General features: G+C 43.9%; 1 protein-coding gene and 1 pseudogene across 1 annotated transcript; both read right to left on the reverse strand.

Moving 5' to 3' along the window:
- Window positions 1-10,714: 10,714 nt before the first annotated feature.
- LOC136525198 (E3 ubiquitin-protein ligase ATL41-like) lies at window positions 10,715-11,960 on the reverse strand. The gene has a single exon (XM_066518189.1). The coding sequence runs from the start codon at window positions 11,790-11,792 to the stop codon at window positions 10,884-10,886; it is 909 nt and encodes a 302-aa protein (XP_066374286.1). The 5' UTR covers window positions 11,793-11,960; the 3' UTR covers window positions 10,715-10,883.
- A 2,764-nt stretch (window positions 11,961-14,724) lies between these two features.
- Window positions 14,725-15,798, reverse strand: LOC136526727 (putative RING-H2 finger protein ATL69; annotated as a pseudogene).
- Between the last annotated feature and the right edge of the window lie 5,149 nt (window positions 15,799-20,947).

Genomic DNA, 20,947 nt, shown 5'->3' on the forward strand with positions numbered 1-20,947 from the left:
TTGCTTATGGTGTCAATCATCGGATCATCATGTCGCCTTCGTCCAAGTCATGTCTTGCATCCTAGTGAACTACAAAACAATCACAAGCAAATTCATTAGTCCAATTTGGTTGTGTTGGTCATCAAACACCAAAATCTAAAGTAAATGGGCCAAGGGTCCATTTTCCTTACAGGGAGTTCCAGTCTAAGTTGGGACTTCCGGCAGTCGGGAGTTCCAAACCTAGAGCCGGGACTTCCAACTGTCGGATCTTTCGGCAAACGTCGGGACTTTCGACGCACTTTGGTAGTCAATCCATACATGGGGCTCCAAATCTACATGATCAGTCACACAAGGAAAGTAGAGGAGAAGAGAGGGAGGTAGAAAAGAATCAAATCGCAAGGTACATTGGAAATTAGGGTTAGCCAAGGAGGTTGTACCTTGGAAGAGAGAGGAAGAAGAGGAGAATCACCAATCCGTGGCAAGAACGACTTCCTTGAACAAATCTACGGCCACCATAGCGACAAGGAAGGGTGAATAGAACCAGGGCATGAGGGGGCGAGGGGCAGCACGTGGGCGGTGGCGGCGTAGGGACGGCACAACGACGGTGCGAGTATGGGTGGCAGCGCAGGGGTGAGGGCAGCGCGGTAGGTTGCGGTGGGCGTAGGGGGCGAGAGACAGCGGCACGGGGTGGGGGACCGGGCGTGGTCAAATAATGAACCTTAGGTCAAACAGGCATGGTTAAAGAGCCATCCACTCAGATTGGCATTGGGAGTTCTAGCCTGAGCTAGGACTTCCAACAGTCAGAAGTTCTGACCCTAGGGCCGGGACTTCTGGCTGTCGAAACTTCTGGCGGACGCTGGGACTTCCAACGTAGGAAACTTCAGAAATGTCTTAGCTTGAGCTCACCATGCCATATGGGGCAAAAATATGATGGACACATCATTTTCACATATGACTAGGTTTCAAACATTTCACAAGGCAATAGTCACATATGAAAACTATAAATTAGATTTTAAAAGTGTCACATAATATTTTCACAATTCTTTTCACCTAGCTAGTTCAAACAAAGTATGTGCAAGACATCAAGCCACATTATGAGAATCAATGGTATTTAGCTTACTCCTCAAAGCACAAAATCTTGACTCATCTAGGGGCTTTTTGAAGATATCGGCTAGTTGCTTTTCGGTGCTCACATGATGAATTGCGATATCTCCTTTGGCTTCGTGGTCTCTTAAAAAGTGATGATGGATGTCTATGTGCTTTGTTTGAGAGTGGTTAATAGGATTGTTTGCCAACTTAATGGCACTCTCATTGTCACACAAAAGGGGAATCTTGGTTAGCTCACAACCAAAGTCTTTGAGAGTTTGCTTCATCCAAAGTAGTTGGGCACAACATGCACCGGCCACCACATACTCAGCTTTGGCGGTGGACAAAGCAATGAAGTTTTGCTCCTTAGAGCTCCAAGACACCAAAGACCTACCAATAAATTGACAAGTTCCGGTGGTGCTCTTTCGGTTTACTTTACAACCGGCATAATCCAAATTGGAATAGCCAAGTAACTCAAAAGTGGAACCTTTAGGATACCACAAGCCAAGATTACGAGTGTGCACTAAATATCAAAAAAATCTCTTAACATCCATTAAATGACATTCTTTTGGATTAGCTTTAAATCTTTCACACATGCACACACTAAGCATAATATCGGGCCTAGATGCACAAAGGTGAAGGAGGGATCCAATCATAGAGCGATATACCTTTTGATCGATGTCCTATCCTCCTTGATCAAGGTCAAGATGTCCATTGGTTGGCATAGGTGTCTTGATGGGCTTGGCTTTGTCCATGTCAAACTTCTTAAACATGTTGTTTGTGTACTTGGTTTGACTTATGAACGTACCATCCTTGAGTTGCTTGATTTGAAATCCAAGAAAGAACTTCAACTCTCCCATCATGGACATCTCGAACCTATTTGTCATAATCTTACTAAATTCCTCACAAAAAGCCACATTAGTACTACCAAATATTATGTCATCGACATATATTTGGCAAACAAAGATATTATTATTGACTTTGCTAGTAAATAAAGTAGCATCTGCCTTTCGTATCTCAAACCCTTGTTTAAGTAGAAAATCCTTCAAGCAATCATACCAAGCTCTAGGGGCTTGTTTGAGCCCATAGAGCGCCTTAACGAGCTTGTAGACATGGTTGGGATACTTGGGGTCTTCAAAGCCCGGTGGTTGCTCTACATACACCAATTCGGATAGGGGTCATTGAGAAATGCACTCTTCACGTCCATTTAATATAGCTTGAAATCATGATGAGTGGCATAGGCAAGTAGAATACAAATCAATTCTAGCCTAGCCACCGGTGCATAGGTCTCCCCAAAATACAAGCCTTCAATTTGAGTGAATCCTTGAGCTACCAACCTTGCCTTGTTCCTTGTCACCACGCCGTGCTCATCTTGATTGTTGCGGAAGACCCACTTGATTTCAATCACATTTTTCTTGGGCCTTTCCACTAAAGACCAGACTTCATTCTGAGTGAAGTTGTTCAACTCCTCTTGCATGGCTATCATGCAATCTGGATCATCAAGTGCCTCTTCCACCCTATGAGGTTCCAAAGGAGAAACAGACGAGTAATGTTCACAAAAATTTACTAAACAAGAACATGTAGTTAACCCTCGTCGAATGCTCCCCAATATGTTATCAACGGGATGATCTCATTGAATAGATTGATGCACTCTAGGATGTGGCACTTGAGTTGATCTTTGGATGGGAACATCATTGTCACCATCATGGTCATGATCGATTTGAGGATCACAACCATGAGCTTGTGGAGGATTGACTTCACTTCTTTCTTCGTTGTTGAGTTGAGGTTGAGCTTACTCATTGTTTACACCATCTTCATGAGAATGACCTTGTGCTTCATATGATCTCCCATCTTGATTATTTCTTGTTGTGGAAGCTTCACCATGTTCATTGGATAAGACATGATGAGTGATTGGATCCAGATCAACATTCACAATATTGTCATCATCTTCATCTTCGATGGACTTTACTTCACCAATTGCAAGCTTCTTGATGGCTTTGTGTGGAGCTTCTTCATTACCTATAATCTCAACATTGACTTGCTCCTTTTGAGAGCCATCGGTTTCATCAAAAGTCACGTCTACCGTGATTTCAATCAAACCGGTGGTTTTATTGTAAACACGATATCCATGTTCATTAGTACCATAACCAAGCATGAAACCTTCATCAATCTTTGGTGCAAACTTTGAGCTTTTGGATTTCTTGTTAAGTATAAAACACTTGGATCCAAAAACTCTAAAGTAGTGCACCTTACGCTTTTTACTGGTTAGAAGTTCATAGAAGGCCTTGTCCCTTTTCTTGTGAAGATATAAGTGGTTGATAGCATGACATGCCGTGCTAACCGCTTCTACCCAATAGTTGGTTGGAGTCTTGTATTCATCCAACATTGCTCTTGTGGCTTCAACGAGCGTTCGGTTCTTCCTCTCCACAACACCATTTTGTTGTGGAGTGTATGGAACCAAAAACGCATGCTTGATTCCTTCTTCATCAAGGAACTCTTCAATATTGGTGTTTTTGAACTCCGTCCCATTGTCACTTCTAACTCTCTAGATCTTGACATCAAACTCATTTTGGGCTCTTTTTGGAAACTTCTTGAAGATGCCATGTACCTCACTCTTGTCACGCAAAAAGAATACCCAAGTGAAACGAGAATAATCATCAACAATTACGAAACCATATTTGTAACCACCAAGGCTTATATAAGCGATAGGTCCAAATATGTCCAAGTGAAGTAATTCCAATGGCCTTTCAGTTGTCACAACATTCTTGGCAGGATATTTAGCTCCAACTTGCTTTCCCGCTTGGCATGCGCTACAAATCCTATCTTTCTCAAAAGAAACATTTGTTAGTCCAAGGATGTGTTTGTCTTTTTGAAGTTTGGCCAAGTTTCTCATCCCAACATGGGCATGTCGGCGATACCATAACCATCCCATGATAGATTTTGCCATTAAACAAGTCTCGGGATTTACTCTATTTGATGTGAAATCAACTAGATAGAGTTTCCCTTTTAAATGACCCATAAATGCAATAGAGGAATCCTTCCTTCTATAGACTTCCACACCCTTATCCGTAAAGAGACAATTATAGCCCATCTCACAAAGTTGTGAAACGGACAATAAATTGTATCTCAATGAATTCATAAGTAAAACATTGAAAATGGAATTATCATTTGAGATAGCAATTTTACCCAAACCGAGAACTTCTCCTTTTCCATTGTCACCAAACACAATGTTCCCACTTGGTCATGACTAGGTTGGAATGATGTGAACATGTCTTTCTCTCTAGTCATATGATTGGTGCAACCACTATTCACCACCCAACTTGTTCCATGGAGGATTATTCCTATAAAGACAAATCAAGCTTTTGTTTTAGATACCCAAACAGATTTGGGTCCTAGGGGTTAGTCACATAAAACTTGGGCACCCAAACATTCCTCATAATTTCCTTCCTCTTTGGGGCACCAACATACTTGACTAAAATCTTGCCATCCTTGCCCTAACAACACATATAGTCACTAGCATAGCACCATGGAAGTGGTGCTTATGGCTTGGAGGCCTCGGATTGCTTCTTCTTGATTGTCATGTCACTTGTAGGTTGGATCTTAGGAATGTAGACCTTGTTATTGGCCTTGCATATAAGCTCATCAAGAGCAATGCCCTTGTTGAACTTCACACAAGGCACACCATTGATAATGTTCCTTCCATTGGTCTTTTTATCATACCTATTGTAACCAATGCCTTCCTTGATGGATGGGTGCCTTGATGACTTGTATATAGTCTTGTTGGATTGCTCTTGACACTTGCACCCATTCTTCAAGATCATCTTCAACATATGAATCTCCTTGTATTTATTCTCTAGCTCAACAAGATTAGTTTCATATGAATTTATATCAATTTTATAGCATCTTTTACGACCATTACTAGTGGAGATATTAGAATCTTCGGTTGCCTTAGGAGAAGTTGAAGTGCTAGCCCAAAGTGTACTATAGTTTAGCTCAAGATTTTGGTATTTTTCTTCCAAGCTTGTGAGGCTTCTTGAGCTATACTCTTCTCATTCTTGAGGCTAGCTACTAGATCATTAATCGAGGAATGTTCCTTAGTCAATTTCCCAATTGAGTCATTGGCTAAAGACAATTCAACGGTTAACTTTTTAACCTTCATCTTATCCTCAGCGATAGATGCTTCAGGTGCAAGGTTCTTGTCTCTCTCTTGAGTGATTATGTCTCCTTACATCTCCAAGCATCTATCCCTCTTCTCTAATTTTTTTATTAGCGTTTTTATTTTAGTGTAGGCCTTTTTACCAAATTTCTTTATCATGGTTGCTTCAAGTTCTTCTATGTTCTCATCACAACTATCATACACATCATTAGAGGGATCTGATGAGACATGTATCTTCTCCCCCTTAGCCATGAAGCAAGTTGGAGTGTAGTAGTCATTGTCGATGAGGTTGGAGAAGAGCCTTGGTGATGAGGATAAGTTGGGGAAGAGTTATGGTGGCGAAGTCAAGTTAGGGAAGATCAAGGTCAGTGACAAAGAGTGGTGGATGGCGATGTTTGCGGCTCCCTTCTTCTTCTTCTTATCATCACTTGAGTCACTATCATTTGACTCCCACTCTTCACCAAGATGAGCTTCACCTCTCTTCTTGCCTTTGTTCTTCTTGTCTTCATCCTTGTCGTGCTTGTGCTTCTTCATCTCATTAGGACAATCGGCTATGAAGTGACCGGTTTGACCACAACCATAGCAAAACCTCTTCTTGTTCCTTCTCTTCCCATCACCGTAAGTCTTCTGGTTGCTCTTCTTCTTTATGAACTATCTAAAGTTTCTAATGATGACTGCAACTTCTTTATCGGACTCTTCTTCTTCACTTGAGGAATCATGCTTCACTTTCTTCTTCTTTGCTTGACTAGAAGATTTGTCTTTATGAGCTTGAGTTGCCTTTAGGGCTGCATTCTTGTTGTATCCCATTGCATTAGGATTTTGATTGTGAGCATTGATTGCATCTTCATCTAGACACTCATGATGCTTGAGCTTTGAAAGAACTTCTTAGGGTGTCATCTCATTATAATCAGACCTTTCCGTGATCACAGACACTAGCATGTTGTTCTTGGCTCTAAAGATTCTCAACATCTTTCTAGCAACCTTGTTATCATCCCATTCAGTGCTTCCAAGAGCTCTTATGCTATTGACCAATGCCATAAGCCTATCAAACATAGATTGTGTTGTTTCATTTTGCAAGAACAAAAATCTTTCCAACTCATCATGAAGTAACTCAATGTTGCCTTTTCTCACACTCTTATCTCCTTCAAATGACACTTTCAAAGTATCCCAAATTTGCTTTGCACTTTCCATTCCATTTACGTTTCTAAACTCATTCGAACTTAGGCTTGACACAAACAATGCTATGGCTTGTGCATTTTGATGGAGATTGTGCACTTCTTCTGGAGTTCTCTCTATCTTCATCGGTAGGAATCATCACACCAACATCCACAACTTCCCAAAGTTTTGCTGCAATGAGATGCATCTTCATCTTGTAGGACCAATCGGTGTATCTTGTTCCATCAAAGTGAGGTGGCTTGTCAATATTGACAGAAGGAGTATGTAGAGGTAAACTTTTGATGAGTTGTCCATAGTCAAAATTCATGTTTGAATATATTTTCTTTCCCTGAGCACACTCACCGGCTCCAATATCACTAGCGGCATCTTTGTTTGCTTCATTCTTGCCACTTGTTGCATCATTCTTGCCACTTGTTGCATCATCAACCTTCTTGCTCAATTCTTCCTTCATCTTGCTCAACTCATCTTGCATCTTTCTTATTTCATCTTGGAAGAACTTGACTTGAGAAGCCATCAACTCTTCAGCTATCTTCTTGGCAATCTCGATGGCGTTGGCTTGCATCTTGTCGGTCTCCAACATTGTTTCTTCTTACGCGGTGAAGCACTATAAGAAGACCTTGCTCTAATACCAATTGACAGGATCTAAACAATGCCTAGAGGGGGGTGAATAGGCGTATCTAAAAATTTCTACGTAAAGTTAAAGTCAAATGTCAGTGACAGTCGGAAGTCCTGACAGTTTGTACCGAAACTTCTATCACCCAAAAGTTCTAACGCAAACAGCTGGGACTTCCGGCACCTATGAGAATTGTACTACAACTGCTAAAATGAACTTTAAGTGAAAGATATCTTACAACCCCACTCCCTAGTGATAAGGTGAAGTGTTAGGGTTGCTTCTTTGAAGCCTGAAGGTCACCACTTCATAGATTGAGTCTAAACCCTAGGAGGAGAGTTTGAGAGGAATACAAACCAACTAGAACAAATATGATAGCACAAATCACAACAACAACAAGCACGTGGAACACAAGAATTTATTCCAAGGTTCGGCAACCCCACAAAGGAGCTCCTACATCCTCATTGTTGAGGTGACCACAAAGTTCGGAGTCTCTTCCACCTCCTCGCCTCTCTCAAAGCAACCACAAAGGTCACTCGAGCTTTCCACTAAGAAATCAAGGGTAATACAAACTTCTCAAGGTTCTTCCTCAAGATGGAAGCTCTTGGACGATGCCTAGCCGGCTAGGGTTCCAAGAACCCAAGAGTAATAGCCGCAAATCCAACTGGCTTGATGAAGAAATCAAGTGCTCAAGCTTGCCAAAGTGATTTTCTCCCTCAATCCACTCTCCTTTCACTCAAGACCCTAGGGGAATTGAAGATTTAACCAAGGGGGAGATGAGAGGGGTTCCTTGAATGCTTGGGACCTATTTTGGACGAAGATTGGTGAGCAATGAATGAGTATACTTTGGTTAGAGGAGAGGAGAGAGCTACTTATACTCAAGGGCAAATCCAACCGTTCAAATCTGAGTTGGAAGTTCCGACACAGATCACCGGAACTTCTGGCCCAACGCAAAAACATTGTTCACACAGACAGTCCACTAGACTTGCTCACATATTGTTGGAACTCTCAGCGATCGTCGAAACTTCCGGCAGTCGGGACTTCTGACTTCCGTCGAGACTCCCAATAGACATGACGAGCCAGGCGACTAAGTCCCAAGGTGTTAGGACTTCTGGCTGGAGCCGAGACTTTCAGCACCTGGAACTCCCGACTCCCATCGGGACTTCCGACGGGCGAAGCTACGTAGGCAGCCAAGTCATGAAGTGTCGGGACTTCCGAACGAAGCCGAAACTTCTGGCACCCGGAACTACCAACTCCCATCGGGACATCCGACGAGCAACGATGCATAGACGGGCTACGGCTAAGTCAGCAAGCGTCACGACTTCTAGCACCAAACGTCAGAACTTCTGACAGCAGGAACTTTCACCTCACGCCAGAACTTCCGACTACAAAAAGTCCACAAACTATGTCCAAGTGTTCGTGAGGTGATTTTGTGTCTCTCTTTTGATTTTATTTTTTATGCTTGAGCACTCTATCTTCCTCAGACCATCTAAACTTGCATCCCTCTTTATAGGATGGCATACCTAAACCCAAAATAAAATAAAAGGGCTTTGGAGAGCGCTTTGGGTTCGTCCGCTTTTTGTACTTGAAGAATTGGGGGACATCATTTCATCCTAGATCACTTCTTTTAAAGCTTTCAAGGGACTAAAGCTGCAATATATCTCATTAAGATCTCATTAGTCCCCAATTTGGATGCCATCAATACACCAAAACCCACATGGGGGGCAAATGCACTTGCAACCACCACCTTAGGAGGCAAGCAAGGGCGTCCACGACGAGTTGGAGGCCCAATCCTAGTCAAGTTTGAGTCCATCTCGGGTTCCAGGAGCAGCGTGTAGTAAAATGGACGCCCAGCTCGCATATGGACTCCGTTTTCAAGGATCCACATATGTATGGAAAGATAATTTGATAAGGCAACCAATGGATGTGGTCCCATATCAAAATTCTTTTCCAATGTACAGGAATCATAAAAAAAAGTTGACATCCAGAATCTGTCAGGGCGCTGCATCGCCGTCTTTTGGGCCATTTGGGCCTTGTAACATGCTGGGGCTCCTTAGGGACGTGAATAAGGGTGCTTGCATGCCCCTTAGCTATATATTCAGTAGCCACTGCCTACGTTAGGGTTTAGGTTTTGCTTTAGATCCATCTATCTTTGAACAGTCGCCTTGATCGGTTTGTGAAACCCCACATTCGAGAGCTTAATCATATATCCGCAGTTGTCACTTCACTTGAGTTGCATTTTATCTTGTTCTTGCTTGTGTTCTTCGATTCGCAGCAGGGATTAACCTTCTTGGTGAGGTCAACCGGATTGTGACATGGTTGATAACCAAAGGAGACGTGGTGCTAAGGTTACAGGGTTCGGGTCTTTGTGATCTGAAGTCGGATCGGTGTGTCGCTCTTTGCCCAAATCGATAGTTATCTTGATCCTGACGGAAGATCGGGAACCTCGTCCCCATCACTGGTGAGTGGGCCTAGGGTTTAAAAAGGTTATATATGTATCTATGTCTATTGGGCTAGGTCTTTTTCTTTCTATTACTTGGCCTTAGCAATTATTTCGGTTTCTCGGTTAACAGAGCTCAAGAACTGAATTAACCCTGCTTATTTCGGTTACCCTGAACTGGGAACCGAATTGGGAACCAAAATATTCGGTTTCGGTTAGTTCAGTTTTGGTTCCGGTTATTTCGGTTCAGTTTTTGGTTTTTGGTTATTTTTGCCTAGGGTTACGTACATGTGCAGACCTCCAAGCATCGATGTCTTGAATCAGCCATAACACCCATAACTTCTTCTTTTTTTGAGAATTACACGGTACAAGGTAGACGCCCACAACACGTACGCGCACTCACTCCTATGAACACACGTACGCAAACCCTAACCCTATGAGCACCTCCGAAGGACTGAGCCGACAGATCACGAGATTCACTAAGTCACCACAGGCGCCTCACTGTCGACGGGGACGTCGCCTACCATTGAAAGTATAGTGCCGTTAAATCCTGGAATAAATCAAGGAAAATACGAGCACCCTTGCTAGGTCGAGGACTTGAACCCGGGTGGGCAAGTTCCACCACAAGGAACCCTACCAGTTGATCTATGATCAGTTCGCATAACACCCATAACTTCTGACTCTAGACATTGCTGAAGGTATTTGAATACTTGTTGGAAAGATCTTGAACTCTACTTTTCAAATGGATCTAAGCTCATGGTCAAATTCCATTGGAGTTGATCATAATCGACCATAAGATGTTTAGACCTCCAGTCATAGGCTGAGTCCTCCCACTAGAGGCACATTCTAAGCAAGGGTTTACAGCTCCCCATGCCTTCTGGCTATGTTTTACCTATAAATACTAGGTTGAGTTCATGTTTAGATAAAAGTTTAGCTTCTAGCTATTTATTTGTAACGCGTGTGTTGATCTAGACCATCCGGCTGCTGGTATCTAGAACCCCAAATTCATGATGCATATTCCATCTCTTAGATAAGGTGTATGTGCTGTTTGCTTGCCCACTTATTCTTGCTTTGTTCTTCCATTTGCTCACAAGTTTAAAGTTGTTCTTGGCATAGTAAGAATAGCAAGAAATTAGAGCCAGTGTAATCATCACTAAGGTGCCGCGCCCCTGTTGTAGTTACACAGCACAACATGGAATCTACCCTAAATCTAAATTTATCACCACTCACCGAAGGACTAGAGACAACCTTTGTAGTATCACTCGCCCCCGTTGGATATTGAGATATGAATTAAACAAACAGAAAACCTTTTTCATCATAATAAAAGAGTAAAAAACACACGCTCTTCCAACTATCCTACCCATTACTCGATGTGGCACCGGCGACGGCTACTGCGACATCGACAGGGAACCGCCACCGTCCTCCACCGGTGACGGTCACGGTGATGCTGACGCGATCACCTCTATGCTTTCCAATGTTCCAACGCTCCTCGCCGACAACTGCCTGCTTGTGCTGAACCTCATCGGCGACGGCGACTTGGACGGGACAACCACGATTTCTGATATCCCCGGAGGCGGTGACTTTGAGGATGTATCGTCCACCCTGGCATACACCTGCGGCGTCGGAGACGGAGTCCTTGACCCAATGTGAAGCCTTGGCGATGGTGATTTCGAGACGATGATGTTCTCCCCAAATCCACTTGTCGAGCAGGAACAGCTGTTTCTCAACGGCGATCGCGCCAGGATGTCCGCCAGGACCCTCGATGCCGTTGGCCGCTCCGGTGACACGCCGCACCGTCGCAGCTGCGGCAGCGGCGGGGACATGGCCGCCTCGGCCATCCGCGCGCGCTCGGGCTCCGGGTGCGCGCGGCACACGGGGCACGACGAGTGCGCGCGCAGCCAGGCGTCGATGCAGCCGCCATGGAAGAAGTGCCTGCACGCGGGCAGCACGCGCACGACGTCGCCGTCCTCCATCTCCTGCAGGCACACGACGCACTCCACAGCCCGGCCCGGCGTCCTCCCCTTGCTGCGGCTCCTGCCGCCACCGTGCGGCGACGCCAACGCGGCCTGCGCCCGGTACGTGAACGTGGGCAGCGCGGCGATGTCGTCCACGCTAAGCCCGAGCCTCGTCCCGGACGACTCGGCCTCGGAGTGGCCATCTGCCTGGAGCCGGCGCCACTCGGCCAGGACCGACTGGCCATGGCGGAAGGCCATGTAGAGTATCACGCCTGCCAGGACCACGATGATGATGTACAACAGCGTGAAGTTGGAACTGGAGGTGCCGGGTGCCGCCGGGGCATCGCCGAAAGAGTCGGGCGGCGGCGAGACGGTCACGGTGGTGGACATGTCTGCTGCTGCTGCGGCCTCCAACAAGAACGTCCGATTCCGATGACCTGGTCTAGAGATGATTTCAGAGACGACATGTCGCTGGGAACCGATCAAATCATTGAGCTGTGGTTGACGTGAGGTTTAGACGGAGGCATGAAAGGGGATGTGTGCGCCGCATGCATGCCAAGTGCGTGATAGATTTGCAGTTGGGTCGCTAGCTGGACTCGGCCTGGGTTAAGAAGACATGACGTTGCGTGCTAAATATCATATGATAACCTTGTAAACTGCATGTTACTGGTGTTCAATTGTTCATACAGACTAACTGGATAATTATGTTGAGTTGTTGCTGACTTGCTGGTGTTCTTTTGTCCTCTGTGTGTAGTTTAGTCGTCGAACTGCCGGGCTTCACATCGATCGATCTATCATTCAGGGTGCGGGCATGATTGGTGATCCTAGAATAGTGAATAGTTCAGTTGAATTTGCTTGTAGACACTTGGATAGGCTCGAAGTCAACCTCGTAGTGGTTCGAAGGCAACTTATGCATGTATTCTTTTTAACAGAAAAATCGAACAAACAACCGTGTGTTTTGGGGCTGTCCGCACGCAATCTTTATTTTTGCCCACTGATGTCACCTGTGTCCTGGTTTCTGTTGTCCGTCAGATCTTGCTTTCTCTTGTTTTGTTTTGTTTTCTCACCCTACGTGTAGGTCCCACACGTCAATGTCTATTCAATACCACAATTGCAGTTAGCTTGTGCTGAAATTACAGTTACTTTACACGGAAAGTCAGAGTCAATTTTACTGTGTATCTTTAAGCACAATTATGGTGTATTGGTCCCAAATCCAATATCACGAGCGTTCACTCGATTCTTGCGCAACGAACGACGAGTGAACGGCCATGTCTGCCTAATCGGACATCTTCACAACGTAGGTTTCTCTTCTTTTTCTCTCTCTTCTGCCCTCGTCGACTAATTCTAGATGTTTTTTCTTTCTTTTTTTGTTTCTTTTTTTTTACCATTTTTTTATTTTTTCACTTCTTTTGAACAAGTTTAAGTTGTGAAGCAGAATTTTTGTCTCCGTCTCCGTAAGTTAAACATACATCCAAATTTTGTATATAAGTTATGTGCATAAATTGTATATAATAAATTATGTACACAAGTTGTATAGAATAACTTATGTACACATGTTGTGTTTGATAACTTTTGTACATAAGTTGTGTTTCATAGCTTTTGTGTTTCTAAGCTTTGGTATAAGTTATAAGTTAATTCGTTCCTTTTGTATTTAATAACTTTGGTGTTTTCAAGTTTGGCATAAGTTATAAGTTAATTCGTTCTTTTGTGTTTAATAACTTTTGTGCATAAGTTGTGTTCCATAACTTTGTGTACATAAGTTATATGTTATATGTTAGTACGTATAAATTGTTACAAGAATAAAATTCTTTGAAACATATGTAAGTGGGGTCTAGTTTTATTCATCTCATCACGTAGAACACATTGGTACAGATTGAATTAAAAATAGATACACCATTCAGAAGTTAGAGTAGTTTAAAGTAAATATTTCGCTTTTTGGTAACTTATGTCAGGTGACGTCACATGTCACATCCATTGAAAATGAGAAGGAACGTGACTGATGAGAGAAATTAATTAATGTCCATTTGCATGAGAGCCTATGCCAAAATAATAAAGTGCCCGACACGCCTCCCTGAGAATGGAAATTAATATGCTGTCGGATCGTTCCCCCAATTTCCAATCAGTGATCGTTCGCTAATTAGCGTGGCCGTGTATTGGTGCAGATGAAAATTAGGATGTTTGAGTCCATTACGGTGCACGATTTTGGCTCAACTGAACTTTTCTGTCAAGCAAATTTTAGTCATATTACGTTGCCCGACACTGTATAGACGATTTGAAGTGACATAGGGGGGGGGGGGGGGGGGGGGGGGGGGGGGGGGGGCGGCAGTAGAGCAGAGTAAGCGCTGGACGAGAGGATGAAATGAATGTGTTCGGTGGTAGGATCGACTTCTTGTCATGACAGTCAAACAAAATCTCAGTTGCTTGTTAATTTGTTATGGGGAATAATACATGAACTCATCTGCATCTGCATGACAAATTCGCTGGGCAGAATGAAGCATACAAAATTCTAGGCTGAAAAGTGTAAAACCAAGTACATTTTTGCCAGCTCTACACTCCGACGTCGTGCGACTCCAACGTTGCCGGAGAAGGCGTTCTTGACCGAGTAGGTAGCCTGATGTAACTTGATTTTTTTTTCTACTACTCAAAAACATATTAGGGGCTCTATTTAGGTAGCCTGCTGGAGTTGTTATTACAGTGCATGAATTTGACTCAACTAAACTTTTGTGTCAAGTAAATCTTAGCAGTCATCGGATGCGAACCAGCAGCACCCAGAACATCCGGAGGGTTGTATAATCTATAGACACTCAATCTTTTGTAAGGCTTAGTGTGAATTTGCATAGCTTCTTGTAAGACCATAAGCTATGTGATTGAGCTCAGAGTCTGAATTGCCATGGTTCACCTTTAGACCGTAATAGCAAGAAATGAACGAGCTTGATTGATTATACGCCACACTCTGCCATAATTCAGTTAGGGGAGTCATGGCATCAGCATAACTGTAGCAGAGAAATCGAACACCACAATCTATGGTAGAAACTGAGTCTGAGGCTTTTGTGGTAGCCTAAGCTTTCAGTTAACCTATGCAAACACCATAGTGGGAAACGATGACGTGGCGGGGTGTGGCTCAAATCCAAATACCCTAAAGTCTGTACATGATATGACGTGGGGCTAGGACAGAGTAAGCACCGGAACAGAGGAAGCAAGGAATGTGTGTTCGGTGGTAGGACCAACTTCTTGTCATGTCAGTCAACAGAATCTCAGTTGGTTGTTATCTGGAAGAATACATGAACTCAGCTGCATCTGCATGACAAATTTGCGGGGCATACTGAAGCATATAAAAATCTAGCCTGGAAAGTTTAAAACCAAGTACTTTTTTGCGAGCTCTACACTCCGACGTCGTGCAACTCCAACGTTGCCGGAGAAGGTGTTCTTGTCCTGCACATTCGGCTGTCCGGCGTTCTTGAACGAGTCGGCGATGGTGACATTGCCAAATTAGCAACCATAACTTCAAAATGCATGGGGGACCTGACTGGAGACGGCGACCTGGATGAGGCGTTCTTGGCTCCCGACGTCTCGCCTCCCTCGGGCGACACCGACACCGCCACCGCCACCTCCCCGAACCGGCGCAGCTGTGGGAGCGGTGGCGACAGAGGCACCACGCCCAGGCGGACTTTCTCAGGGCCCGGGCTCCCCCGGCACACCGGGCACATGGCGTGCGACAGCAGCCACACGTCGACGCACTCCGCGTGGAAGTAGTGCTTGCACGTGGGCAGCATGCGCACCAGCGCGCCCTCGCGGAGCTCGTGGAGGCAGACCGAGCAGCAGTCCGCCGGCGCCCTTCGCATCGCCACGGCCGCGGCTGTCCGGCGACGCCGCGCGGTACGTGAACGTCGGCAGCACGGCGACGTCGTCGGGACGGAGGCCTAGCGCCTGCACCGGGCGCGGCTGCGCGGGCCTGGCGACAGCGTCTCCGGCGCCAGTGCCTGCCGCGACAGCATCAGCGTTGGCGTCGTATCGGCGCGTCAGGAAGACCGAGTTGAAAAAGCGGCGGGTGAAGTCGAGGAGGATGTAGAGGACGATGGCGACGAAGACGCCTATGCCCGCATATTGCGCCGTCGTGGACGCCGAGGCGCCGGGCATTGCCGCGGAGATCGATATCGAGCGCGGGGAGATTCCGAAGATGGAGAGACTTTGCAGAGCGGAAGGGATCGATGTGAGACAATCACAGAAATGTCACCGGAAGTTGTGTGCGTTGTGCATTATTTCTTCTTTCGTGGAGGTTGAGGCGTTGGGCAGAAGTACCGCCGTAGTCGCTAGTAGTGTGGTATGCCATGGAATGGAAGGGTAGAGGTAGGGAGATGGTTGGCACGTAGCTGAACGCGGCATTTTGCAGGGTGATTGATGCTTCCCGTGCCTATTATAGCGACTTATTGGACCTGCAAATTATATATTTTGTAAATGACCAACCGGGTAGCCTGGCTAGACACATTGTCGGATTAGAGTCGGGCAGGCATGGCACCGAGAGACAGGACAATGACGTGCCTGCCCACAGGCTCAGTTGGCAGTTGGCAGTTGGCAGTTGCCAGTTGCCCAGGAATCATCTCGTCCGACCGGTCGGACGGGAGCTCTCCGACGACCACCTCCCCTCCTGTTTTATTTTCTAGTGTTTGGCCCAACAATTTAGTTTCAGCCTATTTCGCTTGTACCAGCGTGCAACAAAACAGATTGATATTGGGCTGTTTGTTTTTCATTAACTCGAATATTGTAAGTGCATAGTTTTTCTTATTTCTTTTTCCTTTTCTTTCCTTGCTTCTATTTATTTTTCCATTTTAATTTTTTGTGATTTTTATTCTTTTTTCATTTTATTTTTTCCTTTTTAATGTTATCAATATTTCATTTTTCATGTTTTATTATTTTTTATTTTCTTCCTTTTCTTCTACTTATTTTTCCTTTATGTCTTTTTTTACTATTTTCTTGAGTTTCATATTTTTAATTTTATTTTTTCCTCTTTTCATTTCACTCGATTTTTTCTTTTTTTATTTTCTGTATTGCATGAGATACATACGATGATCACGTAACATGTGATGTCATATGATTTATTTTATGATGTTTACGTAGTAGAAATAGATGGTTTACGCTTATCTTTGAATATTCATGTAATACTCACAAGATGTTCTATGGTATATTTTAGGTTGTTCAAGTAGTATCTATGTGATGTTCTTGTTTTGAATTATATGCTTTTTATTTGTTGTTTCATATTGTATTTTTTAATCGAGTTGTTTATTGTTTTTTTATTTTATTATTTTTTCATATTTTAATTTAATTCTCAATGGTACATTTAATTCTCACTCGCATGTTTACGTAATATACACGTGATGTCTTTTTTATTTTCATCTACTTCGTGCCTTTTATCTTTTGTATTATTTGTGTTTTCTTCTATCTTTTATTATTTTCTCTTTGTATTTAAGTTTTTATTATTTTATTCCATCCTATATATGTCGTAGGATTTGCAATTTATTTTTCTCTCTATTTTTCACCGATATTACCATTCACATTAAGCTAATATTTTACTTTCCTAAATCTAGAACATTGTTCTTTTCAACCTAGAACTTTTTTCTTACGAAGACAGAACATTGCTTTCAGGACATAGAATATTGCATCTACTCTACAAAATAGAATGTTCTAAATTCATAAGATTAATGTTCGTTAATAAAATTTTATCTAAATATATCCATGTGTAATCTTATTTTGAAGTATTTTTTTAAGAAACACAATGATGTAATCGAAATTTTATTTGGATGCTTAGTTTGTAAACTACGATGTTTCAAAGTTCCAAACATTCTTTCAAATGCTGATGAAAGCATCTAGGCCCCTAGTTGGATTTCGGTGATTAATGTAAATACAAAGTTACTATGACTAACGTGTGTTTTGCAGAGGCAATTAAGTTAGGTTATGGTAATGGAGATCGATTGGGAAATCGAGGTTATCATGCCCCTACGATGGAAATCGTTTCGGTTTTCAAAGGATGGACGACAAGGTTAAGGATAACTAGTTCTAAGTGTCAATTGGAGTTGGAGAGACACTTAGAGTAGTTTAGGACTTTGTTTTTTCCTTTGACCGTACTATGAAGGGGGGTATGAACGGGTAGCTTGACCTAGTTGAGTCTAGTGAGTTAGGTGTGGTGCACACTTGTTAAAACTAGCTCTAGGTAGCTCCTATAAATGCCTAAGATCCTTTGGAGCAAACTTCATTCATATATGTTCGAAAGTTGGAAGTGAATGGAGGGTCAAACACTGACCGGACGCTGGCTCCGGTGCGACCGGACGCTGGCCGCAGGGTCCGGTCAGTTCATTTGACTGAGGTGATCAAGTCTGATGTGACCGGACGCTGGAAGGTCATGTGACCGGACGCTGAGGGCCAGCGTCCGGTCGACTCCAGTAAGGGTCCAGACTTGGGAAAGAGTGACCGGACGTGTCCGGTCAGTGCTGACCGGACCCTGAGGGTTCAGCGTCCGGTCGAGTCCAGTAAGGTTCCAGTAAGGGTTTTATGCGACCGGACGCGTCCGGTCAGTGCTGACCGGACCCTGCCAGCGTCCGGTCGACTCTTTAATACTGGTTCGCGGGTTGAACTGACCGGAGCGTCCGGTCATCACGATCGGAGCGTCCGGTCATCCCGCAGAAGCTCATAACGGTTCGTTTTCCAGGCTGGCTTATAAATAGAAGGTCCACTCGTGAGTGGAGTATCTTTTGCTCATTCCAACAGCTGAGAAACACGTTTGTGAGTGCCAAGAAGAGCAAGGTCCTAGTGAGGTGTTTGTGATTTGAGAATCCAAGAGAGTAGCCTCACTAGCAAATCAAGAGTAGCAAAGTGTGCATCCATCTTCTCATTAGGCTTCGCATGGTCAAGTGAGAGTTCGTGCTTGTTACTCTTGGTGATCGCCATCACCTAGACGGCTTGGTGGTGATTGGGAGTTTGGTGTTCACCCGGCGGAGCTTGTGGGTGACCCAACTCAAGTTGTGAGCGGTTTTGGGTGATTCGCCGCGACGGAGTGTCGAAGAATCAACCCGTAGAGAGCACTTGATCCTTGCGCGGATCAAGGGGGAGCTACACCCTTGCGCGGGTGCTCCAACGAGGACTAGTGGGGAGTGGCGACTCTCCGATACCTCGGCAAAACATCGCCGCGTTCCTTTCTCTCTCTATTTACTTTGAGCATTTACTTTGAGCAATTCAATACTTGTTTTTACATCCATAGAATTGCTTGCTAGAGTAAGTTTGGAACTTAGGTTGCGAGGTTGTTGTGCATTAGTTTGATATAAACACTTTTCTAGGCACAAGGGGTTAATTGGGCTATCCGTAGGATTTGATTATTGAAAGAAAATTTAGAATTAGCCCAATTCACCCCCCCTCTTGGGCATCTTGATCCTTTCAATTGGTATCAGAGCCTCGTGCTCACGTTTTTAAGCTTAATCGCTTAGAGCAAGATGTCTCACGGGGATGGACCTCCTCCTATCTTTGAGGGAGATGATTTTCCATATTGGAAAATCCGCATGGAGGCATACTTAGAAGCTCTAGATGTTGGAATTCTTAGAGCCGCCTCTCAAGGGTTCCCCGCACCTAGGAATGCCGCACAACTTCAAGGCGATGAAGTGAATTATGAGAAATGGAATGCAAAGGCTCGCAACACCATTTTTAGAGGCCTTTGCAAAGAGGTGTTCAATCGTGTAAGGAACCACAAAGACGCCCATGCTCTATGGTCGGACGTTTGTGCGCTCCATGAGGGAACCAAGAGTGAGCGTGAGGAACGCTATCATCTTGTGATTAAAAAGCTAAATTCTTTTGAGATGTTTCCCAAAGAAAGTGCTAATGAGATGTATTCTCGATTAAATGTTCTTGTAGAGGAAGTCAATGGGCTTGGACTTACTCAAATGTCACCATCCGATGTTGTGAGAAAAATCTTGAGTGTCCTCCCCATTGATAAATATGGGCACATTGTGACCGTGCTACATCAAGGTGATCTTTCCGCCGCTACACCGACACAAATCTTGGGAAAGATAAATGCTCATGAGATGTACATGCACATCACACCACAAGATGGCTCATCCTCTACAAAGAAGAAAGAGAAGGACCTAGCATTCAAAGCTAGCCAAGACAAGGGCAAAGCAAGACTTGAGTATGAGAGCTCAAGTGATGAAGATGATGAAGAAAGCCTTGCCCTCATGGTGAAGAAGACCACCAAGATGCTAAAAAAGCTAAACAAGAGTGGCATCAAGTTTGATGGCAAGAAGAAGAAGTTCTTCACTAGCTCAAGAAGAAAGCCAATCTCCGAGATGGATTGCTACAATTGTGGCGAACTTGGTCATCTAGCTCATCAATGCACAAAGCCCAAGAAAGACAAGTTCAAGAACAAGGGCAAGAAAGATGATTCAAGTGATGAAGATGAAAAGAAGAAGAACAAGCCATACAAGAAGAGAGATGGCAAAACGAGGGAGTTCTACAAGAAGAAGAAGAGTGGCAAGGCCTATATTGTCGGTGATTGGCTCACGGACATTGATTCATCAAGTGGATCATCCGATGATGAGAGTGACGATGAAAAGGTGGCCGCCATTGCTATTGATCTTGCATCTTCACCACCACTATCGCCATCATCCTCAACACACCTATGCCTTATGGCCAAAGGTGAACGCAAGGTAACTAAGAGTGATGATAGTAGTGATGATGAACATGCTAGTGATGATGATAGTGATAGCGATGATGATGACTCACCTACTTATGATGATCTTGTCAAAATACTAAGAAAATATACTAAGATCATTAGAAAGAGTAGAGCTACAAATGAAAAACTTGATGCTAAAAATGACTCACTCTTAGCTAAATGTGACACATTAGAAAAGGCTAATGATGAGCTCAAAGAAACAAATGATTCTATATCATCCAAACTCAAGGAGCTCAAATCTTCTAAGAAAGAGCTTAAAGATAAAAATGATAAACTTGAGTGGGTGCACAATGAGCTTATCACTAGTCACAATAAGCTAAAAGATGAATATGCAACTCTAAAGATCAATTATGATACCCTTATTATTGCACAAGAATTCTTACCAAATGAGCCACATGATGCTACTAACCATGTTGTTAAGATTGATATAGCTACCTCATGTGATGACTTAATTGATGAAAGCATTGAGCATGAATCGAGTAGCAAGGGCAAGCAAGTGGTTGAGTGCAATGACTATGATGAGTATGTCAAGCTCAAGAGTAACAATGAGAAGCTCATGAAAGATCTTGAAGAGATGAAAAGTCACCACACCATTGTGCTAGAAACTCTTGATCATGACAAAGAGGTGATCCTTGAGAATGAGAAGCTAAAAGAAGAAATCAAGAAACTCAAGGTGGAGAAGAACAATGATATTCTCAAGGAAGAGAATAAGAAGCTCAAGATGGAGAAAGAGCATCTCAAGGTGGGATTGAGCAAGTTTGCTAGAGGCAAGCATCTCCAAAGTGAGCTACTCATGAATACCGTCATGAAGATGGATAGAAGTGGCATTGGATAT

Source organism: Miscanthus floridulus, chromosome 19, assembly GCF_019320115.1.
Source record: "Miscanthus floridulus cultivar M001 chromosome 19, ASM1932011v1, whole genome shotgun sequence".
NCBI lineage: Eukaryota > Viridiplantae > Streptophyta > Magnoliopsida > Poales > Poaceae > Miscanthus > Miscanthus floridulus.

Excerpts from the sequence above, each read along its gene's own strand:
- LOC136525198 (XM_066518189.1), bottom strand. The coding sequence starts at position 11,792 with ATGTCCACCACCGTGACCGTCTCGCCGCCGCCCGACTCTTTCGGCGAT.